We start from the raw sequence: 25,041 nt of genomic DNA, 5'->3' as shown, positions 1-25,041 counted from the left end.
AGTGAGCCACCTAGGGCACCCCTTCACCACACTTTTTTAAACAATAGGTCACAACCTGTTAGTAGGTTATGAAGATAAAATATAATTGACCAGAAAATATCATAATATATTGCATGTAATAAATACTTTTTCATGAAACCTTTGTTTCATATATTTAAATAAAAGAATTATGCATATGTAGGCTGGGTCATGATATAAAATGTATCTCTTAGTTTGAGAAACTATGTTACAAGATTCATGAGGACTATGACATTTGTTTTTGTGCACTTGGGACAGAGTTGCAATGTTTGTCCAGGGAATGATAATAGTAACCATTTGTTGAACTTCAAGCACTTTGCTGAGGATTTCATGTGTATCATCATACTTGTTCCTCATGGTAACCTTCATTATTCCCTTCTTAGAGATGAAGTTACCAAGGTTCAGAGAAATGAGAAGTTCACACAGCTCCTAACTGGAAAGCTAGGACTTTTGACTTCAAAATTGGTACTAAATTACCATATTTCCATTGTGTAGGGAATGTTTTAGACTGTGTTGTTAGTGTTATACTTTAAAAATGAATGGGGATGCCTGGGTTCAGCTCAGTATGTTAAGAGTCTGCATTCAGCTGAGGTTATGATCCCATGCCTCTAGGATGGAGTCCCGCATTGTGCTCCTTGCTCAACTAGGGGCCTGCTTTTACCTCTGCCTCTGCTCCTATCCCTGTTTAGGTGTGTGTGTGCGTGCATACTATTTCTCTCGTCCTCACTGTCAAAATAAATAAAAGCTTTTTTAAAAAATTAAAAGTGAATGATCAGGGATTTAGCAAGTTAACTAGCATTTCTGATGTACGTATTTAATATCTTTTTTGTTTATTTTGAAGAATTCAGTAATTGGATCATAACAAGACTTCTGAGGATTGCAGCAACTCCATCCTGTCATATGTTACACAAGAAAATCTGTGAAGTTATCTGCTCATTATTATTTCTTTTTAAAAGCAAGAACCCTGTAATTTTTGGAGTTCTGACAAAGGAATTACTACATCTTTTTGAAGATGTCATTTACCTCCATAGAAAAAATGCAATGGGACATGTTGTGGAATGGCCAGTGGTAGTTTGCCGATTTTTAAGTCAATTAGATGAACATGTGGGATATTTACAACCAGCTCCTTTGCAGTTCATGAACATGCAAAATTTAGAATTTATTGAAGTCACTTTATTAACAGTTCTTATTCGTATTGTTGCAGTTGTGTTTTTTAGAAGGCAAGAACTCTTTCTTTGGCAGATAGGTTGTGTTCTGCTAGAGTATGGTAGTCCAAAGATTAAATCCTTAGCAATTACCCTTTTAACTGAACTCTTCGAGCTTGGAGGATTACCAGCACAACCAGCCAGCACTTTCTTCAGCTCTTTTTTGGGATTATTAAAACATCTTGTAGAAATGGATGCTGACCATTTGAAACTCTATGAAGAACCATTATCAAAGCTGATAAAAACACTGTTCCCCTTTGAAGCAGAAGCTTATAGAAATATTGAACCTGTCTATTTAAATATGCTGCTGGAAAAACTCTGTGTCATGTTTGAAGATGGTGTGCTTATGCGGCTTAAGTCTGATTTGCTAAAAGCAGCTTTATGCCATTTACTGCAGTATTTTCTTAAATATGTGCCAGCTGGGTATGAATCTGCTTTAGAAGTCAGGAAGGTTTATGTGAGAAACATTTGTAGAGTTCTTGTGGATGTGCTTGGATTTCAGGTAGATGCAGAGGTAAGTAATTTTTAAGGTTTCTTGATAAGTGTGTATTTTGTTTATAGTGTAAGTGTATATGTATATTTCAGATGTAATAATGAGAAAATAGAATATATTTAATAACATTTATTCAGAATGGAATGATTTTTTTCACAATCAACTTTGGTTCCTTATTATGGACTTTTACTTTGAGAAGGATTTCACTAAGTTGGTAATGAACTGCCAGTGAAGTAGAATGTTTTAAAGTAGAATTTGTGAAGTATAAGCATGTTCCATGCATTATTAATTAAAAGGGGACCAGTTAGCAGCTTAATTGCAAAAACTTTAAGCACTAACCTAGATTTTATCTTTGGCAGGTTATATTCAATCACGTTTAGAAAACCTGTGGGTACATAGTACTAGTCATGCCAAATTATGCCTTTTTTTCCTATTCAGACTGTGAGAGACAGGCAGTACATTAAAAAAATATACAGTAACTTGGGTAAATATTTTACCTCTAAGTTGCTGGATTTGTAGTATGGAAGAGGTTAGTAATTCCCTTATGGAGTTTTTCTTTGTAGCATTTTTTTAAATAAAGATTTTGTTCATTTATTTGAGAGAGAGAGCAAGTACAAGCAGGGGGAGGGGCAAAGGGAGCCCAAATTGGGGCTTGATCCCAGGACTCTAAGATCATGACCTGAGCCCAAGGCAGATGCTTAACCAGTGGAGCCACCCAGGAGCCCCACTTTGTAGAATTTTTGTAGAAAAACAGATCAGAGAGATAATTTGTCTGGAGACTTTTAGGTCTATAGAACCATCATTCTAGATACAGGATCATATATATGTCTATTCATAGATTGTGAAATTATATAGATTAATTTAGGTCTTTGTTTTACTTGATGAGACTCTGAAAATAGTTTGCCCTCATAGAGAACTTAAAACCTAATGAATTTTTGCAGTCTTTGAATAACGTATTCCTAAGGCAGTTTTTGAAATTATTTTTACTTTCTCAGTATTTGTTGGGCCCACTTTATGCAGCCTTAAAAATGGAAAGTATGGAAATCATTGAGGAGGTTCAAAGCCAAATTCAACAGGAAAACCTCAGCAGTAATAGTGATGGAATATCAGCCAAAAGGCTTCGACTCAGCTCATCTCTCAACTCTTCCAAAAGACCACCAAAACAGACTGAAGAGTATGATCTTCATTCAGTTTGTATTTAGTCATTTAAAGAAACCTTTATTCACTTTTAGAAATCACCTTTAGTTAAGTGCTTTGACTTAAATACAGAGCAATTGTTCTTTTAAAGGCAGTCAAAGGAATGCTTAAAATATTTTAATACTTGTAGTCCATTCTAATGTGAAAGAGAACATGACTACATATGGTTACTTAGAAGATTTTTTAAGTTTCTACTTGCCTCTCTGACTTCTTAATATCTAAAAAAACTCTGAGATAATATATTCATCAGCAATTTAAGATATGTTAACAAATAAACTTAAATATGTTAACAAATAATGTGATCAAAGAATTCCCATATTTGTTAGCTCTGAAAGTTGTTTTAATTGAACCAATTTTATATTTAAACCAAATTTATATTAAATATGAATATCTTTATATTGTGCTTATAATTAATTACAGAGTTAAACATGTAGATATGAACAAAAAGAGCATACTGTGGAGTGCCCTGAAACAGAAAGCAGAGTCCCTTCAGATTTTCCTTGAATGTGGTGGACTAAAGAATCCTGTTATTGCAACTTTAGAAGGAATCACTGTTGTCCTACAGCTGACTGCTCTGTGTACGGTTCATTGTTCTCATCAAAACATGGACTGGTAAAAACAACTTGTATTTTTTGGGTGGGTTGTCTGTAATAAATTTGGATTTATTGCTTTAGGAGACCTCATTATTTGCTCAATTTGTGTGACCTTAGAGCACAGACATTTCAGTGAAATGGAAATTTGTTTTTTATTGAGCACCTGCTAAATGCTAGTATTGTATTAAGTACTATACATATATTATTTAATCTTCATAACAGTTCTGTAAGTTAAATGCTATTATGCCTACTTCACAAATTGGAGATTGAGGCTTAGAGAAATTGAGGCTTATTGTTTTGTAAATTGGTCCTTTATGCACAAGGTAATAGGAAACTGAAGAAAGAGGCAGATCACTCCAGGTTGGTAAGTGGGAGGTTTTATAAGGGAACTTGCTTATAAGGCCTATCTCAGGCAGCTGTGGAAGACAAAAATCATCTCTCAGCTCATTTTCCGGAATCTTAAAAGTTTATATGGAGGACTTAATGGGGTTAAGTCATGTTTTCAGTCCACATGGTCTCAACAGCACCTTACTCTGAAGGCTCTGTCCTTGTAACACCTCCCACTATGGGACCAGTAAGTAGAGTGTACATTCCAAAGACAGGGGAAGGGGTGAGGAGCCTCTGATGGCCTGGGTCCAGCTTGAGGGTCAACTGGTGGTCATCCTTTTGATTGCTTTCTCTAATAAGACTATTTTTGTCTGAAGCCAAAACTAACTTTCCTGGGCATACATGATTAGAAAGTAGCAGAGCACATTTTTATATAACTCAAAAGCCAATGTTGTTTTAGTCATACATTTATTCAAAAGAACATTTCCCTTTGATAATAAGAATAGGGATATAGAACTTGTTAGAAGTATGTTTTCAGTTTGGTATTCTTAATATAGTTTAATTCTATCAGAAGAAAACAAGTATCAATCTTCTCTGAAGATTTAGTCTTATTTTTACTGTCAAGTTACAGATCAAAACTATTTGTTTTATACATGATCGTTTATTCTGTTATTTTCTGACTTAGCTAGCCAATAAAAAGTTATGAAGGAGATTTTAAAGAAACTGTATTAATTCAGACTACATTAAATTTAGAATTTGAGACAGCTTGAAGAAATAGCTGATTAGGCTATAAGCTACTCTTCTATTACTAAGAAAGGGTTTACTGAGGCTGTTAATAATTATACAGGGATATCTTCTGTCATTTTTAAGCCTAGTGATACCAAATTTCAATGTTCTATATTAATTTTAATTACTGAATCCTAAGAGTGATTTAGACTGATACAGTTTAAACTTAAAATAATAATAGCATATTAATTGATTTTCATATTTACTTTGAATTGGTTTAAACTTGTGTTAGTTTTATACTCACAGTTTCTTTTGGCTTACTTCAGTATTAGGTTGTACTATAATAAAATTCATTGTAATTCTGTGTCTTAAAAATGTTTTAATTGTAGTCATAATTTCAAGGACTGTCAACAGAAATGTCAGAAGAAACCTTCAGTAGAGATAACTTGGATGTCTTTGGATTTTTACACAACACTGCTTAAGAGCTGTAGGAGTTTGTTAGAATCTGTTCAGAAGCCTGACCTGGAGGCAGTTATTGATAAAGTGGTGAAAATATATGATGCTCTGATTTATATTCACGGTGAGTATAAATAAACAGTAAAACAAAATAGCCTTTAAAGACCATCATTATAGGGGTCCCCTGGGTGGCTCAGTTGGTTAAGCCACTGCCTTCAGCTCAGGTTGTGATCCCAGAGTCCTGGGATTCCCAGCTCTGCAGGGAGTCTGCTTCTCCCTCTGACCTTCTCCCCTCTCATGCTCTCTCTCTCTCTCTCTCTCTCTCAAATAAATAAATAAAGATCATCATTATAGAAATAGGCTCTCTTTTGCCTAAGGCCTACATGCACAAATGTTCGGAATAACCAACAGTTTTTTCTTCATTTTACTTCTCGTTCTATTTCAGTTCTATTTCAATAATTCAGTAATTAATTCAGTAATTTCTAAGTTCCAAATTTCTGTGTAATATTGTGATTTATTATTCTTTTTCAGCACATAGAAATAATTTATAACTATTTTTTTTTTTAGAATTTCTGAAGAATGTTATGATTCTTCTAAAAAATACATGGATGCATATTTTTATAAAGTCACATTTAATTTCTTTGGGTTCACAGACCTCAGAACATCATATCTGTATTAAGAACCTTTGTTTACTGAGTGCTGTAATTCCGCCTGATGATTAGAACATTTATTTTTATTACAAGAAAAAAAGATATAGGTAAATATGATTAAGGATGAAGATAAAATAAATCACCTGTTGTGTTTTTCTGTAGTGAAAACTTCTTTTGAAGATCATATTCTGGAAGATTTATGTGGAATGCTCTCACTTCCATGGATTCATCCCCATTCTGATGATGGCTCTTTAAAGTTGACCACATTTGCCACTAATCTTTTAGCATTAAGCCAGAGGATTTCAGATAGCTACTGTAAGTCGTCACAAAATTCTGTGTGTGTGGTTTCACTCATCTCTATGTGGGACTTCTAACAAGTTGCTGTTTTTTTCAGTAATTAAAAGAGGCAGTATGTTTTTAAGGATTCAAAAAGAAGTTAGACTTTTAAAAAGTAACAAATTGAGTAGATTATAGGATTTGCACATCCAGCTCTATTCTGCAACATTGTTCTCCAAAGATGCCATTCCAGTTTACATTCCTCTTAGCAGAATATGAGAGTTCCTATTGTCTAGCATCCTCACTTTGTCAGACTTTAAAATGTTTAAGTGTTGAGGTAACTAAAAGAAATTATTTTTTACTGCTTGATACGTGTGATTTTTAGTTGTATTTCTCTGGTTATCCAGTAAGATTGAACATAGACCTTTTTCAGTGTACATTTTTGAAAAAAGAGCTTTTAATTAAATATTATATGTATTTTAAATGTTACTTTACAACGAAGAATGAACATATACATGAAATGAATATGTGTATATATACATATATAAATAAAGTTAACACTTAGAAATCTTGTTTAATAGACTTAATTTTTTTCAGCACCACAGGCACAGTCACGGTGTGTGTTTCTTCTAACTTTATTTCCAAGAAGAGTATTCCTTGAATGGAGAACAGCAGTTTATACCTGGGCCTTACAGAGCTCCTATGAAGTAATCCGGGCTAGTTGTATTAATGGATTTTTTATCTTACTGCAGCAGCACAATTCATGTAACAGAGTTCCCAAGATTCTTATGTATGTATTAATATTTTAATTAGAATATATAACTTGGTGGAAAATATCATACTATATATAAATATATGTATATTGGTTGGTATATAGAGCAAATGTTGATTTTAGTTTTAGAATTTAAATTTTCTTCTAGGCTTTGTCTTAACCATTATTTTTATCCCAAATTAAGACCACAAAATAAAGCAAGGTTTAGTTAGTACCTTTTCTTTTTTCTCTCCAGAGATAAAGTCAAAGATGATTCTGACATTGTCCAGAAAGAATTTGCCTCTATTCTTGGTCAACTTGTCTGTACGCTTCATGGCATGTATTATTTGACAAGTTCTTTAGCAGAACCTTTCTCTGAACATGGACATATTGACCTTTTCTGTAAAAGCCTAAAAGTCACTTCTCAACACGAATGTTCATCTTCTCAACTAAAAGTTTCTATTTGCAAGCCTTTCCTTTTCCTACTAAAAAAAAAAACGCCTAGTCCAGTGAAACTTGGTGAGTGATTTGTTATGATTTATGTATACTTTAAAACCTTTTTTTTTTAAAGATTTTATTTATTTATTTGAGAGGGAGCACATGCACTGAGTTGGCAGGGGCGGGCAGAGGGAGAAGGAGAAGCAGATTCCCTGCTGAGCAGGGAGCCCAACATAGGGCTCAGTCCCCGGTCCCTAGGCTCATTACCTGAGCCGAAGGCAGATATTTAACCAACTGAGCCACCCAGGCACCCTACTTTAAAACCTTTTTAACCTCTCAAAATCAGTGATAGAATTATATACTCTGTATCCTCTTTAGTGATACCAGGGACCTTCTTAATGTGTCCCTGCCACTATCTTGGACCTTCAGAACTTCAAATAATTAGATATTTTGCTCAACTGAGGACTGTATATAGGCTCTATCTTCTTAGCCACTTTTTCAATGATAATGATACTTGAGTATGTTGAGAACATGAAATTTATATAAATACTTGTAAGATCCATTTTTTTGGATAGTAAATTGCAACTTGTTCTTAAGTTTTCAAAATAATATGTAATAGGTAGTTCCTGGGACTCTGTAAATCTTGTAATGTACGATTAACAGTAAGCCTAAGATCGTCCTTAATTCACAGTCCTCTGAATTAGTGAAATGGGCTGCCTCCCGCCCTTCCTTTTTTTTCCCCTAGAGGGTGGGGAGGGGCAGGGGAGAGAAAGTTTCAGTTAGGCTCCACACCCAGGAAGGAACCAGATGCAGGGCTCAATCTCAAAATCCTGAGATCATGACCTGAGCAAAAATCAAGTTGGATGCTTAACTGACTGAGCCACCCAGATACCCCAAATTAGTGAAATGTGCTTTTGAGTCTATTTTGGTAAAATAAAATCTACAAAATCCAAGTGACTAGTCATTTTATAACTTAAATCTAGACTTTATTTTAGATTAAAATTACAACTTTTATTAAGTATAAAGTAAATTTAAATTTTTAAGTATTCATTTTAATTTTCCACAATTCTGTGTGCTCTAATTTAAATAATGACATTAAAAGGCGAGTTAGAAATCTTTGTATATTGTTTATTGGTTCTTTTACTGTAAAACTTGGATATTCGATGTGTTTATTACGTGTTATATGCTCTCATCCTTTAGCTTTCATAGATAATCTGTATCATCTTTGTAAGCACCTTGATTTTAGAGAAGATGAAGCAGATGTGAAAACAGTTCTTGGAGCTTTATTAAATTTAATGGAAGATCCAGACAAGGATGTTAGAGTGGCTTTTAGTGGAAATATCAAGCATATATTGGAATCCTTGGACTCTGAAGATGGATTTATAAAAGAGGTTGATAGTTTTTATTTTTCAACATTTGTATCTTCATTAACCTGGCTCTAAAAAATTCTTTAATTAGTTAATTTTATTATTCTAGCTTTTTGTCTTAAGAATGAAGGAAGCATATACACATGCTCAGATCTCAAGAAATAATGAGTTGAAGGATACCTTGATACTTACAACAGGGGATATTGGAAGGTATGTTTGGCAGCATTTTTATACTTCCTTTTTTGTTTACTTTGTGTTAGAAATGGTGGTGTGACAGATATGATATAGAAAGATTATCAACATGTATTTAAATGGATTTCCATTTATATTTGAGACATTGATGATAACTTTTTTTAATTTTAGGGCAGCAAAAGGAGATTTGGTACCTTTTGCACTTTTGCATTTATTGCATTGTTTATTATCGAAGTCAGCGTCTGTCTCTGGAGCAGCATATACAGAAATCAGAGCTCTGGTTGCAGCTAAGAGTGTTAAACTCCAAAACTTTTTCAGCCAGTATAAGAAACCCATCTGTCAGGTGAGAGTTAGGATTGGCCTTGACTATAAGAAATAGCAGTACTTTGTAAGAGTTTAAGAAAAAAAAACTATATATATTTTTTATTTGTTTTGCTTTAAAGGAGATTTGTGTGTGTGTGTGTGCGCGTGTGTCCATTTTTTTTTCTTTTAAGATTTTATTATTTGAGAGAGAAAGAACACATAAACATGAGTAGAGGAGGGACAAATGGGAAAGCAGACTCCCCTCTGAGCATGCTATCCAATGTGGTGCTCTATCCCAGAACCCTGAGAATCATGACCTGAGCTGAAGGCAGACACTTAACCAACTGAGCCACCCAGGCACCCCTAAAGGATATATTTTTTAAATGATTTATTTAGTTTATTTAATAAGAGAACCTAAATCTTACCAGTTTTATATTTTATGATCTTGAACTGAATATGTATATTATAAATGGGAGGGGGAAATCATCTTATGATAATATATTGAATTATTATGCTCTGTTGTTAATCTATTAAGAAATGCTTTTTTACCCTTTCTTTTTGATAAACTTTGTTATGGCTTGATATTATGGGTAAGGCACTTTGTTTAAAAAAGGGTTAATTCAGTTCATGGTTGAAGAGTTAAATATGTTAAAATACTGGATTTGCCCGGTTAGTGGTATAAATTTAAATTTAAATTTCTTAACTAAACCTGATTTCTCCATTTGTAAAAGGGAGATTATGACATAATCTACCTTATTAAGGTTGTTAAAAATCAAATGAGCTAATTAAGGTAATGTTTTTAGGGCATTGATATGTCCTTTATGTTAGCTTCGAGAGTATTTGTTAAATTTCCTTGCTTGTATGAAAATTAAATTGTTTTGATCTAGTTTTTAGTAGAATCCCTTCATTCCAGTCAGATGACAGCACTTCCTAGTACTCCATGCCAGAATGCTGAGATGCGAAAACAAGATGTGGCTCACCAGAGAGAAATGGCTTTAAATACCTTGTCTGAAATTGCCAATGTTTTTGACTTTCCTGATCTTAATCGTTTCCTCACTGTAAGTTGTAAGGCGTAGTTGACTTAATTGAGGTTTTTCAATTTTGTGTTTATTACATTCTAGTCTTATTTTAAAGAAAATCTGTCAAGTACCCTGAGGAACATATAGATTGTTGATTTTCAAATGTACATGTTTTCTTTTGACTTGGATATATTATAAAATTTAAGTTCATGTTAATTTGAATTATTACTTTATATGGTTAGTTATCCTGAAAGGTTAATACTAATTGATAAATGCTAACTAATTCAGTTGACTGAGCCCTTAATGTCTTTAGTGTTATGATTGGTTCCATTGGTAATGCACAGTCTCATATCATTTTTATCCTTAAGGAGTTAGAGTAATAAAGTACAAAACTATTGGTACATATGATCTTCTGTGAATTCAGATTACAGAGTTTGTAGTATGGAGTGGTTTGAGAAGCCTTTGAAATATCATAGGGTTAGGCTTCCAAGATGGATGGAGTAGATTATCTTCTTACCTTTTCCCAAGGCAGTTATCATTATCCTTAATAAATTATAATAGTGATTCACACTGTCAGAACTGAGTATTTTTCCCTACAATATTATTATATTTTAACAAGCTTAAATTGCTTGTAAATTGGTCAAATCCTGAAAGAAAATATGGTAGTATACAGTAAAGATTATAAAGATATTCTTACCTTTTCATTCAGTAGTTTCACACTGGGAACCAAAAAGTGCAGGTGTTTATTGCAACATTTTCTAGGTAGCAAAACTAAACAAAACCCTGAAAAGAAACTAAATGTCTAATATTTAGGTTATAGATAATTATGGAACAAACCATTAATATAATAATTTTTAATATTTTGTAAACTATCTTGTAATGTTAAATTGGTCTTAAAGTAGCTTCATTTCAATATTAAATTTGAAGGGTATTAAACAAGGAAGGTGTAAGCATCTCTGAGGGCAGGGCCTGAGGCTTATTTACTATTAAATCTCCTAAGATTGTGACTGACATGTAGTAGGTACTTTTTAGATACATGTTGGATGAATAAATGGAAGGCCAGCCCTTGTATGTTTGGAATTTTGTATATATTTAATGAATAAGATCTTATAGGAAATAGACCAAAATCAAAACAGATTTTTTTGCCATGTTGGGATGGTGAGTGTGTTAAAATGTTTCTATTAATATTGAAGCATCAACTTTTTAATATTTTCTCAACTTTTTAATTAAAAAAAACAAACTAAAGTATTTTATTTAAGGTTTCTCTAGCTTGTTGTCTAAATCCAGGTTAGCCCATATAATAAATCAAACTTGGAACTCCTGCCTAAGAGCATGAGTATATTTTAACATAATACTCATGAAAAATTATCTTCTTCACTTATGTATTAGTTTCTACATTACCTACAGTGTGAACTCTGCTGTCAGGGACCTTGGCCATTTTTTTGCTTCTATACCTGTAGTTCCTGAATCATAGTAGATGCTCAGTAAGTATCTGTTGAATGGATAAGTGGTTAATCTGAATTTAAGTATGTCGCATATAGACTCCAAATTTGTTTGGCATTTTAAAATATTTTTCACATAACTTATGTGAATATGTTATTACCTGGACAAATGTACTTTTTAGTAATTGTAGTATTTCTTTTTCAGAGGACATTACAAGTTCTGCTACCTGATCTTGCCGCCAAAGCAAGCCCTGCAGCTTCTGCTCTCATTCGAACCTTAGGAAAACAATTAAATGTCAATCGTAGAGAGATTTTAATAAATAACTTTAAATATATTTTTTCTCATTTGGTCTGTTCCTGTTCCAAGGATGAATTAGAACGTGCCCTTCATTACCTGAAGGTAATTGAATGTTTGTGTATATTTTACTCTTTGGTTTAAATTAGCATTATAGGAAAGCTGTTCTAACATTCTCGTAGGAAGGAGAGTGAGTAATTTATAGCTTATTCTAGAGTAATATGAGTACAAATAATATCATGTAAATAAGTTCTATTCTGAGCCTAGAGGAGTATATTAAATAAAGTTATTCTCTTGTTATTTTCTTTGATCATTTCACCCTAATGGCATAAGATAATCATCCATTCATGGATCAGGTTCTCAACTCATTTCATTGCAGAATTTTTTTTTTTAGGTTATTTTTTAGTAGTCTCTACACCCATTGTGGGGCTTAACTCACACCCCCAAGATCAAAATTCACATGTTTCTCTGAGTGAGCCAGCTAAGCGCCCCTCATTTTAAAATCTTTTGTTTGGCGGAGCACCTGGGTGGCTCAGTGGATTGGATTAAGCATCTGCCTTTGACTCAGGTCATGATCCCAGGCTCCTGGGATCAAGCCCCACATCAGGCTCCCTGCTTAGTGGGGAGCCTGCTTCTCCCTTTCCTCCCTGCTTGTGCTCGTGCTCACTAACTCTATCTCTTTCTCTCAAATAAATAAATAAAATTAAAAAAAATTACTTTTTTAAAAAATGAATTTTTTAAATGATTTTATTTATTTGACAGGCAGAGATCACAAGTAGGCAGAGAGGCAGGCAGAGAGCGAGGAGGAAGCAGGCTCCCTGCTGAGCAGAGAGCCTGATGCGGGGCTCGATCCCAGGACCCTGAAGCCACGACCTGAGCCGAAAGCAGAGGCCTTAACCCACTGAGCCACCCAGGTGCCCCCAAAAATGAATTTTTTGATTGGAGGTATAAGTTGACTGGTATGCAAGTAATTATATTTATAGGAACAGGCAATCTCAACTATAGCATAATGTTAGTGTTCTGTTTTGTTTAGTTAGTGCTCGAATTACTTATTTTTAAGGTTTTTTTTTTTGACAGAGATCACAAGTGGGCAGAGAGGCAGGCAGAGAGGAGAAAGCAGGCTCTCCACTGAGCAGAGAGCCCGATTTGGGGCTTGATCCTAAGTCCCTGGGATCATGACCTGAGCCAAAAGCAGAGACCTTAACCCACAGAGCCACCCAGGCACCCCTAGTGCTCAAGTTACTATTTGGCCCAGTACGTTGCTTGTTTTTTTAAATTTAAAATTATAGCTTATTTTTCTTTTTTGGTGTCATACAGAAGTAATATCTCTTTTTTTTAATTAATTTTTTTAGAGGAAGAGCCCACATGGTCAGGGGAACAGAGGGAGAGAATATCTTTTCTTTTAAGATTTTGTTTGTTTATTTGAGAGAGAGAGAGAGAGTGTGTTTGTGTGTGTGTGTGTGTGTGTGTGTGTGTGTAAGCATGGGTGGAAGGGAGGGGCAGAGGGACAAGCAGATTCCCTGCTGCTGAGCTTGGAGGCCAGTGGGCAGTGCTGGCTTAATTCCAGGACCCTGAGATCATGACCTGGGATGAAATCAAGAGTTGGATACCTTGGGCCAGCCAGGCACCCCAGTAACAGTATCTTTGAAAAAATACGAGACTATGCAGGAATAGGAGAAACTGTCAGATACACGTCTGTGACTACTATTTTCTCTGATGTTAATTTATTTCATGTGTTTCACGATATAGTAGCAATAGATTTCTTTCCATATGAGAATTATTGAATATGTTTATTTGTTTTGAGAAAAAAAATCTATGTTATGAGGTAGAATGATAATGATATTTTCCTATGTATCAGAACCTTACTAAACAATTTATATGGATCATTTCACTTAATCCTCATTTTTGCAATGAGATGAAGATGCTATTATTTTTCCTTTTTATAGTTGAGAAAACTAAGATAGAGAGAGGTCAAATTAGGTAACTTATCCAGGTCACAGCTAAAGTAATAAGTGAGAAAGCTGGAATTTAAACAGTTTGACTAGAAAGATTGCCACTATACTGTATTTCCTCTCAGGGGTTATGTATCTGTGAATAATGAGTTGAGGATACTTTAAGAAAACTGGGACTTTTAAAAATTTTATTAGAAAATAAAGTCTGATCACTTTTCTTCATTACATGTGGGAGACCTACCTGGAGAAATCGAGATTAGACCCTTTTCCAATACCTTTTAAAATACCATTAGTAAATCTTTATTTTTTTTTTTGTTTAATGGATGAGTCATTTTTCTTTCTTTTCTTTTTTAAAAGATTTTATTTATTTATTTGACAAATAAGCAGAGAGGCAGGCAGAGAGGAGGAAGCAGGCTCCCTGCTGAGTAGAGAGCCTGGTATGGGGCTCGATCCCAGGACCCTGAGACCCAAGACCTGAGCCAAAGGCAGAGGCTTAACCCACTGAGCCACCCAGGCACCCCCCTTTAGTAAATCTTATCAGATGAGATAAACCTTCTGATTTACTAATAGTATGTTAAAATCAAGGTACTTATTTCCAAAAGCCTTTTTTTTTTCCCCATGTGTCTTTGGACTAGAATGAAACAGAAATTGAACTGGGAAGTCTATTGAGACAAGATTTCCAAGGATTGCATAATGAATTATTGCTCCGTATTGGAGAACACTATCAGCAGGTTTTCAATGGTTTGTCAATACTTGCCTCATTTGCATCTAGTGATGATCCATATCAGGGCCCCAGAGAGATCACATCACCCGAATTAATGGTAAGGAATATTATTTGGGATTTTGTTTGTTTTTTGCCTTTTTATAGCCTAATTTTGAGATTGAAGAAATACGTATTGTATGTGTCTTTTAAATGCTAGAGATTTATTTAAATTTTCAAATTGTGATTTTTATTTTGAAAAGGATAATTTAAATTGCATGTTCATAGCAAACTATTAAAACATACCTTAGTGTTAAAAAATAAGTTTTTTGAAATGATTATAGATTTTATTTTTTTCACTGGGTGAAAAAGTTCAAATTAAGTTTTCTTCACTACTTCTTAACTAGAGATTAGAATACATTTGTGACTCCCCCTACCTTTTTCCCTACTACCTGTTTAGCACAACATACTAACCTTGTCAGTTCTAACTATATTTAAAACCCATTGTTACATATAAGGGAAGTCAGAAGATATGTTCTCCCTTTTTATCTTTTCCTATCTTAAATTTGTATGTGCTTCTTCATGTATGTCACTTCTTCATGTGAAAAAAAAAATATATATATATATATAAATCTTCAGGCTTACTTTTTTTTTTTTTTGATTGCTCTCCTTCCTTCAAGAGACTCAAAGGGCAATCAGCAAAATATCTTGAGTTTCTACCTTGTTTTCTTTCTTGTTTCCCATGCATTCTTTAGTTCATCTAAACTAGATGTTAATCTAATTCTATTCTCACTATTCCACTGAAATTCTTACCCAGTTCAAAAACAGTCTTCCTGATGTCAAATCCAATGGTTACTTCTCTTTTCCTATCTTATTTAAACTTTCAGTGCTATTCAGTACAACTGACCATCCCTTCCCTTGTGGCTTCTGTCATACCACACTTTGATTTTTTTTTTTTTTAACCTTGTACTTAGTCTTTATTGGCTCTTTCCTTCTACTTCGTCTTCTTTATCCTTTATTTTTTTTAATATTTTACTTAAGAGAAAGAGTGAGCAAGAAAGAAAGTGCGAGCAGGGGAGAGAGAGAGAGAGGGAGAAGCACAGTCCCCACAGAGCAAGGAGCCCAATGTGGGGCTTGATCCCAGGACTGCTGGATCATGACCCAAGCCAAAGGTAGACGCTTAACCTACTGAGCCACCCAGGCACCCTAGTATCCTTCTTGTCCCTATGTAAATATTTTGAATATTCTTTGCAGAGTACTCACATTCCTAGTTTGTAGTAGTATTAACAACTTAAGTGTAACACTTTACTGTATTCTTTTTTTCCCAAAGTTCCAAAAAGGCTTTGTTACATACATGGGAGAGGGGTTCAGTCCTTCTTGGCTGCTGCTTTCCTCATGGCTTCCAGGACATTGCTCAGCTCCTTTCTCTTCCTCTTGGCCTGAATATGTAGCCCCATCCTTTTCTTGATGAACTTGAAGGTGTGCTTGTCCTTGGAGACATTGAGCAGCTCCATTGAATGCTGCTGTGTGGGGTGAAGCCACATACCTCTCATATCCTGTCCCGCATAAACTTGATGTGCTTGATAAGGTGCCTGCAGCATCTTTTTTGCCTAGGTTTGTTCATGTTCTTAGTCACCTTGTGGCCCTTGTTGAGGCCCATGGCCACAAAGTAGTGCAGAGCCATGAGTGCCGCTTCTCAATGGCTCCTGTACTGTACTATATTTCAGTCTTTAATGCATTTAATCTCTACAACATCTCTGTGCAATAGGTCTTTTCATTTTACAGACTCAGAGGAGTTAAGTTACTTACCCAGCACACAAACTGAGTAGGTCAAAATTGGGATTCAAACCCAGGTTTGGCTGACTTAAAGCCCATACCCTTTCCTCTAGGACCCTCTTATAAGAAAGAATTAATCCTTTTCACTTCAGGAGACCCAAAGTGCCATGGTCAGTGATACCTAGCCTTTAACTGTTGATGCCCATGGCCTTATACCCCTCTACCACTGTTACCTCAGGGGCTTTTGACCCCTGTGTCTGACAGTTGGCTCTGTGGGTTATTTTTTCCTTACTTAAGCACTTTTTTCCCCCATCTTGATTCTGAATGTTCTAGATAAGGACAGTCAGCTTTGTCTTTTTCTGTTCTTCTCTTTAAGATTAAATATCTTCTTCATTCTGAGTCCTTCTGTTAGTCAAATCCTGAGGATCTCACCCCCAGCACACTTCATAATTCAAAAGCTCATGGTTTTCTCATTGTAGAGTACTGTCATGGTGATTATAAATCAGTTTCACTAATTTTTAAAATACTAGATAAGAAAATTCATACTTTTAGAGAAAGTCCACCAAGTGCTTATTACTCCTAATATCCTAACATAGGTAATATAGAAATGATGTTAGTTAAATTTTTGATTTATGGAATTTGATCTGTGTAAAACTTACATAATAACTGTTTTATGTGTTTTTATTTTCATTAGGCTGATTATTTGCAACCTAAGTTGTTGGGCATTTTGGCCTTTTTTAACATGCAGTTACTGAGCTCCAGTGTTGGCATTGAAGATAAGAAAATGGTAGGTAGTTATATTAAGGTACAAAGTGCTAGAATTCATATAGAATTTATAGGAGACATGACTTCTGCTTGTAGCTACAAACATTCAAAGATAAGAATTAAATAAATATAGTTAGCAGACTCTTTATCTAGAAGCCTGGCTTTTCATAATTTGGTATTCTGCTTGGTTCTTTCAGGACTAGTCTTTTTTTTTTTTTAAGATTTTATTTATTTTTTGGCAGAGAGAGACACAGCAAGAGAGGGAACACAAGCAGGGGGAGTGGGAGAGGGAGAAGCAGGCTTCCCACTGAGCAGGGAGCCTGATGCGCAGCTTGATTCCAGGGTGCTGGGATCATGACCTGAGTTGGAGGCAGACACTTAATGACTGAGCCACCCAGGCGCCTCTCAGGACTAGTATTTATTGGAGTTTTCCACTATAGTAATCCCTGTGCTGGTTTGCATGTAGTTGAGGATGCAAATAAGCCTCTTCCCTAGAGTAGCTTGTTAATTTTATTTTTGTCATTAATTGTGCATTTATTCAAAATAAAATATTTATTTAAAAAAAGATAAATAATCAAACATATGATATACTGGATCCCTCTATCCCTTTATAAGCTTTTGGGGAGTATAAAAAGAGGAATTATATCACTTACATTTTTTTTCTTTGTTTATAAAGCCAGTTTTAACCCAAACTGGCTGAGAAGAATTTATTGGCTTTGTGACTAAAAATGTAAGAATAATATAGCTTTGGGCATAACTTGACTTCGGACACAATGTTCTCAGAATTCATCTCTTAGCTCAAACACCCCTGGATTGGCTCAATCATAAGTGCCAGGTAATGACCCCAATAGCTTCAGGCTCATGTCATCACACCATCTAGCTCAGTGGGTAAAAAGGAGACTAGCATCTCCGATGGCTCAGCAAAAGATGCATAATTGAATTCATTGGTGCAAATTGATATGCTGTGAATCATGGCCTGTGGTGTTTTTGAAAACCTAAATGTTAGGTCATATATAGTCAAGTAACTTCAGTATTTGTCAGTTTGTTTGGCACAGTGAATTTTTATTATGACTGCTATAACAGTTGGTCACCACTGGACGTTTTTGTCCATAGATGAGGATAGAATTTTAGAAATTGATTAAATTTCCCTTTTTATTGCTTTCCATCTCTACAGTCAGTAAAATTACAGAAAAAAATTTATGAGTAAAAGCTTTTATTCAGTCTGTACTCTTCTTCTCTTAATAACCTTAAGGAGCCAAGATAGACATGACAGAATATTGAACTACTTCTACAGCCAATACTTACTCTGTTGGTGTCGGCTGGTAAATTTAATCCTCCAGACAACTTCTGTTTCATCTTCATGGAATCTTTCTTAGAGTGAGAGAATGACCTCCAATCTAAGAAAACTAGTTTGTATTTTAAACCATAAAAAGCTTGTATGTTTTGGCACATACATAGTAAGGTTGACTAGAGAGTTTCTTTACCCTTTCCTTAGAACCTGGAGCTGTGATAGAAGTCTGATTCTGTGTTCCACAATAAAATGTGTATGTAATTTTCCGGGTATGTCATCAGTTTTGTTTTCCTAAATTTGTTTGTTTTACTAAACTCAGAGCATCTTAAAATTAGTACCATTAGAACAAAAAAATACATGCAGCTACATAGTAGTTTGGGATGACTATGAAGAAAATTAAATAATAAGTATTATATTCTTAATAAATTTGAAAATTACTCTTCTAGAGGACTGCCAGGAAAAAAATAACAAATTACCCTCACAAGAAAAAAAACACACCAGACTCAGCTTACATTTTTCAAATTCGTAATTCTTATGTAAGAATTTGGACAAAATGAACTGGCCAACATTTAGACATTGTATTGCTAGAGAATAGTACTACTCTGAGATGTGAGTGGGATCTTGTCCTTAGGGCTCATCTGCTCCTGCTGACTTGTTTATAGGCTTTATTTTAAAGCCCTACTTACTTTATAGGCTTTGAACAGTTTGATGTCTTTGATGAAGTTGATGGGACCAAAACATGTCAGTTCTGTGAGGGTGAAGATGATGACCACGCTAAGAACTGGCCTGAGATTCAAGGATGATTTTCCTGAATTGTGTTGCAGGTAAATGACTGTCTAAGTTCATTAGAACTTTTGCATTTCCCAGTAGCACTAACTTGAATTCCTATCTCTTTGAGGGATTCAGACTGTAAATAATTAAGATGGGAAGGATATTTGTATTGAAAGGGAATATGTTTACTTCTTTAAAGACATACTAGTATGAAATCTTTTAAGATACTGGAAAATAAAATAGTATAATGAACCCCTACATACCTATTTTCCAACCTCAACAGCTAATCAGCATTGCTAATCTTACTTAATCTGATCACCATCACTTATTTTATTGTTAGTTGGAATGTTTTAGAGAAAACCCCAGTATCATTGCACTTATAAATACCTCAGATTTACCTATTGGATAAGGCATTTTTAAAAATACAAATATCATGAATTATTATACTTAGAATTAATGGGAATTTCTTAATACTGTCTAAACCTCAGTCCTTATTTGGATTTCCCCAATTGTCTCAAAGGTCTTTTTCCCAAAGATGTTGGTTTGTTTGGATCAGAATTCAAATGACATGCACAAGTCACAAATTTGGTGGTTTGGCCCGTTAAATATAATCTCTTACAAACGGATTCACTCCTTAAAACCTTTCCCCACACTTCTTTCAGGCCACTGAGATTTTGGTTTGTAGGATTTCTAATTTTAGTTAATATAATTTTAGTATTACTTCTAACAGATTAGTAAATGCATTTTAAGCTCCTTGAAAGTCCTTTTTTTGTTTTATTTATTTATTTACTTATGTATTTTTGTTTTTTTCAGAGGTCTTTTTTGTCCTTAGACTGTACTTATTAGAGATGGAGTGTCAGAATAATACATTTTAAAGTCATGTGAAGTAATTCTTTTCTATGTACATGTGCCACCAACTTGATACTCAGTTATGTTCAGTTGTTTCAGTTTGTTTAAAAATTTTTTTTTAAAAATAAAGAGATTCATTTATTATTTGAGAGAGAGAGAGAGAACAAGCAGGGAAGTGGGGAGGGCAGGAAGGTGGCACGCCAACTTCCCACTGAGTGTAGAGCCAGGCTTGATCCCAGAGCCTGAATTGAATTCAGACACTTAACTGACTGAGCCATCTAGGTGCCCCTAGTTTGTTTAAAATTTTTAGAGGTTGCTTTTTCCCTCTTTAATTTTAAATTCATGTAAAACATAAACATTGTTTGAAATTCAAATTTGTGAATCTAGTTTTCTTTCTAACTATATCTATTTTTCTTAATTTTCATATAATTCTCTCTGTTTTAAAAGTATAAACATGCAGGATGCCTGGGTGGCTCAGTTGGTTAAGCATCTTCCTTCAGCTCAGGTCATGATCTCAGGGTCCTAAGATTGAGTGCCATGTTTGGCTCCCTTCTCAGTGGGGAGTTTGCTTCTCCCTTTGCCCTTCTATCCAGTAGTGCTCTCTCTCACTCTCTCTGTCTCTCTCTCAAATAAATAAATAAAATCTTTAAATTCATGTAAAACATAAACATTGTTTGAAATTCAAATTTGTGAATCTGGTTTTCTTTCTAACTATATCTATTTTTCTTAATTTTCGTGTAATTCTCTCTGTTTTAAAAGTATAAACATGCAGGATGTAAATATATATATATGTATATATATAAACAAATGCACACACATACGTACACGCTTATTTGTATTAATTTTGCTTCGAAAGGTAACATAACCTGTTTTTTACCGTGCTTTTTTTGACTTAATACATGAGTGATCACTCTATTTACAGATAGAATACTGACCTTTATTCTGTTTTTACAGCTGCCTTGTATATATTTTTACAATATATACAAATCTCATTATTTGTATATATTGTTGTTTGCCCAGCTAATAACTCATTGATGGGCTTTACAGAACAATGTGACTTTTAACTTACTTGTTTTTTTCATATAGAGCTTGGGATTGCTTTGTTCGTTGCCTGGATCATGCTTATCTTGGTTCCCTTCTCAGTCACGTGATAGTAGCTTTGTTACCTCTCATACACATCCAGCCTGAAGAAACTGCAGCTATATTTCACTACCTCATAATTGAAAACAGGTATTTATTGTAACTGAAATTAATAGTAAAGTACCAACATTTTATTACTGTATACTTACGTCTCATAGTATTGGAATTACTGCTGGTAAGGTGGAATTGTTCACATTCTTTTTAATTTAGAGTACATCATGCTTAAGCCAATATAGATTAGCCAATATAGATTAAGCTAATGTTATTTCAGTTGTGACATTGACCCATAATAATTATATTTAAAACATTTAGATCAGCAACTCAGAATTATTTTTCATCAGTTTTGAAAAAAGTAAGGCTAAATTTACCTTTCCTTTTTTTTTTTTTTTTCCTATTTATTTGATAGAGCATGAGCAGGGTGAGGGGCAGAGGAAGAACCAGACTCCCCACTGAGCAGGGAGCCCGAAGCAGGGCTCTATCCCAGGACTCAGAATCTTGACCAGAACCAAATCAGACGTCCAACCAGTTGAGCCACCCAGGCCCCCCTTTACCTTTCCTTTCACACTTAAAAGGCAGGTAGTTGAATAACATGAGAAAGGTTAGGAGGTATGTTCACCTACTTTCTATAGCTTACCTTAATTGAAACTCTCATTACTTCATTGCATTAGCCTTTTAGCCAGCCTCCCTTCCATTAGGCTTTTATCACATTTCTTATTGTTCATATTTAAAAGCATCTCTTGGGGCACCTGGGTGGCTCAGTGGGTTGAAGCCTCTGCCTTCAGCTCAGGTCATGATCCCAGGATCCTGGGATCGAGCCCCTCGTGGGGCTCTCTGCTCTGCAGAGAGTCTGTTTCCTTCTCTCTCTCTGCCTGTCTTTCTGCCTACTTATGATCTCTGTCTGTCAAAAAAATAAACAAAATCTTAAAAAAAAAATACAAGCATCTCTTCTATCAGTATTACTATAGCATATGGAGGCCGTCTGTGATTCTCCTAATTACTAACTAATGAATTTCAAATTGCTTATCTTGACTCTTAAGTCTTTCCAAAATTTGGTCACTTTTAACTTCTTTAAATCTTTCCTCAAGATTTTCCAAAACAGACTGCTCTAGCTTACTTGGATTGCTATTGGAAGAACATACGTTACTCCCTTCCATTTTTGTATTTTACCCTGGTTGCTTTTAGCCTGGAATGTGTTTCTATACATTTTAAAATTGTTTCTGTGTTTACACTTACTGTTATATATATACCTTTGCTTCTGAGAATTTAGGGTTTAAGTACTACTTATTTACCTGTTTATACACGTATTACTGCTATTCCCATTAATCATTTTCAGTAACTGTCTAAGGAGGGAGAAAGTACAGAAAAAAAGGTTAACGTAAGGGTTTTTTTTTTAATTTTTTTTTTCAGTTAAAATACTTTTATTTTGGATAATTTGAGTATAATAGGACAACATAACCACTGATCTAGATGACTTTTTTAGATACTTTCTTGGCATTATGTAAATAGTGTTATCTGTGCTTTTTATTTACAGCAATCAATTTTCTACCTTTTCATATTAAAAAATTCTCATTTAGTGCAAGTTAGAAGATCTTAAACTCCCTGAATAAATTCTTTCAACTTCCTTTATTATTACATCACCGGTGTCTAGCACATGGTGGCACATGAGAGTTGCTTTACTCATACTTGTTGCATAGATGAATGAAGACTAGAATTTAGAAATACTTTTTGGGGATTTAGGTATTATTAGAGTAGCCTCCATAGGAATTATTTATATCTATTTCTCTAAAATTTTTAAGGAGAATTTGTGTTTTAAGATTGGGTTTGGCTATGTATCACTACACTGTGAAACACTCCAAAATCTAGTGTCTTAAAATTATAGCATTTTTATTTACTTATAATTTTGCAGTCTGGACTGGGTTCAGCTGGTAGATTCTTTGGTCACTAGTATGGCCGCAGTCAGCCAGCAGGTAGACTTGGCTGGGTTTCTGTCTCTTTCCATGTAGTCTTGGAGCCTCACTGTTTTCATGTAGCTTGTCCATGTTGGTGGCCAGACGTCTTATGTGGTGATTTAGGACTCTGAAGAGCACAAATCAGAAGCTGCCGGACGTTTTTGACACTTAGGCCTGAATTGGCACAGCATTTTTCTCTCCCACATTCTGTGTATTAAAGCAAGTCACACACCTCGCCCAAAATGAAGAGGATGTGACTATATATGCATATCTATACAAAGAAATACAGTTTTATTCAGGGCCACCAATGTAAATACTACAATAGGGTGATTTTCTTAGATGTGATTATTTGCCATTGTTAGGAAAGATCATTAATCCACTAGCACTTTTTTAAATAATTGATTTGGGAGAGAGAGAGCGTGGGGGGAGGGGCAGAATGATGGGGGAGAGAGAATCCCAAGCAGACTTCATACTGAACACAGCCCCATTAGGCTCCCTCTCATGACCCTGAGATCATGACCTGAAATCAGGAGTCAGACACTTAGCCAACTGAGCCACCCAGGCATCTCTAGCATTTTTTTTTTAAATATTAGCTTTAAAATCTCTGCAGGCAGTGTGGGGCTCAAACTCACCACCTAGAGATAAAGAGTCACATGCCCTACCAACTTAGCCCACCAGGTGTCCCCACTAGCACTTTTAAGTGTGAACTAAATTGGCCTTCGTTTCAGCTTCTGCTTTATTTTTTTTTTAGTACTAATGTTCTTTGCAAATAATTCTTTTTCTTCCACTTAACTATCAGGGATGCTGTACAAGATTTTCTTCATGAAATATATTTTTTACCTGATCATCCAGAATTAAAAAAGATAAAAGCAGTTCTACAGGAATACAGAAAGGTATTTAATTTTTTGTTTATGTCTTAGGAGATCACTGATACAAAACTGTTCCCAAATTCCAATACTTTGAACATAGATTCTTTAGAATTAGATCTAAGGATAATATAGTCCTGTTCCAGTGGCTAATTTTGGCAATTAGATAGCCCTATCACAAACTATGATTTTTTTAGAAGGAAGTTTAGCCCTTAGATAAACATTTTATTACATTATGTAGAACAGAGAGCAAAAAATACAATACTTGTGACCTTACCTCCTAGGTCAATATGTCCCTACTTGTAGTCCCCCAAAGAAAAAGCTACCATAGCTTCATGCCCAGAAAAGCTGCTGGAGAATTCTAGTTATGTTGTGCTACAAACAATGGTATGAAATTGTAAAATCTTACTGACTCCTGAGCTTTAGAAGGGGAATAACCTGTAGTTCCATCATCTTGAAGTTCAGTGAATTCTCCAAAATTATGAAGGTGTTAATAGTGAATCCATAGAATTCTAGGACAGAAAGTGGAATACCTGATCTTGGGTCAGAATAGCAGAAATATTTACTGCAGACCCCAAGATTGGTCCTGAGGTCTTTATATTCTCTTTTATTGGATAACTCATTATAGTCATAAGTAATCAAATAAGGAATGAATTATTCATTTGTATAATCTAGATTTGGTTCAAGGCTATTATATAGTTCTTTGTAAGTTAAGGGAAACTTGTTATTTCTAACTAAGAAGGATTTTTTTCAGATAAGTAGATTCTTTATTTGATCGGAATAAAATTTTTCTTCAGGTCCAAAGATTTTAGAATGAGGGGCACTTGGGTGGCTCAGTAGTTAAGTGTCTGCCTTCAACTCAGGTAATGATCCTAGGGTCCTGGGATAGAGCCCTGCATTGGGCTTCCTGCTCAACGGGGAGTCTGCTTCTCTCCCTCCCACTCCTCCTACTTGTGTTCCCTCTCTTGCTATGTGTCTCTCTGTCAAAAAAATAAACAAAATCTTAAAAAAAAATTTAGAATGAAATCCCTTCTGCAAGAATTACTAAAAATAACGTACGTTATATGAAGTTAGAAATGGAAATTATTTTTTGAAGATTTTATGTATGTATTTTTGCGAGAGAGAGCACAAGCTTAGCATGAGTAGGGAGGAGGGGCAGAGGAGGAAGCCGACTTCTGGTTGAGCAGGGAACCAGATATGGGACTCGATCCCAGGACCCTGGGGTCATGACCTA

At 34.8% G+C, this 25,041-nt stretch overlaps 1 protein-coding gene across 3 annotated transcripts in view; it reads left to right on the top strand.

The window, feature by feature from the left end:
- The window catches only part of ATR (ATR checkpoint kinase), a 97,482-nt gene that overhangs the window by 11,685 nt on the left and 60,756 nt on the right, over positions 1 to 25,041 (top strand). For 2 of the 3 annotated variants that reach the window (XM_082712926.1, XM_082712927.1), the window contains 17 exons: positions 860 to 1,737; positions 2,712 to 2,890; positions 3,334 to 3,525; positions 4,949 to 5,139; positions 5,828 to 5,980; positions 6,539 to 6,731; positions 6,949 to 7,211; positions 8,331 to 8,521; positions 8,607 to 8,707; positions 8,861 to 9,032; positions 9,880 to 10,050; positions 11,659 to 11,853; positions 14,336 to 14,521; positions 16,871 to 16,963; positions 18,926 to 19,056; positions 20,939 to 21,082; positions 23,741 to 23,834. In XM_082712926.1, coding sequence (XP_082569052.1) covers positions 860 to 1,737; positions 2,712 to 2,890; positions 3,334 to 3,525; positions 4,949 to 5,139; positions 5,828 to 5,980; positions 6,539 to 6,731; positions 6,949 to 7,211; positions 8,331 to 8,521; positions 8,607 to 8,707; positions 8,861 to 9,032; positions 9,880 to 10,050; positions 11,659 to 11,853; positions 14,336 to 14,521; positions 16,871 to 16,963; positions 18,926 to 19,056; positions 20,939 to 21,082; positions 23,741 to 23,834 — 3,527 coding nt within the window. Of the gene's footprint in view, positions 1 to 859; positions 1,738 to 2,711; positions 2,891 to 3,333; positions 3,526 to 4,948; positions 5,140 to 5,827; positions 5,981 to 6,538; positions 6,732 to 6,948; positions 7,212 to 8,330; positions 8,522 to 8,606; positions 8,708 to 8,860; positions 9,033 to 9,879; positions 10,051 to 11,658; positions 11,854 to 14,335; positions 14,522 to 16,870; positions 16,964 to 18,925; positions 19,057 to 20,938; positions 21,083 to 23,740; positions 23,835 to 25,041 lie in introns of those variants that run through there. The other variant, XM_082712928.1, reaches the window with a different exon arrangement.

The sequence above is a fragment of the Mustela nivalis genome (genome assembly GCF_964662115.1).
Source record: "Mustela nivalis genome assembly, chromosome: 1".
Taxonomy (NCBI): Eukaryota; Metazoa; Chordata; class Mammalia; order Carnivora; family Mustelidae; genus Mustela; species Mustela nivalis.
The sequence above is the reverse complement of the archived record's forward strand: the minus strand, read 5'-3'. Positions and strand labels throughout refer to the sequence as shown.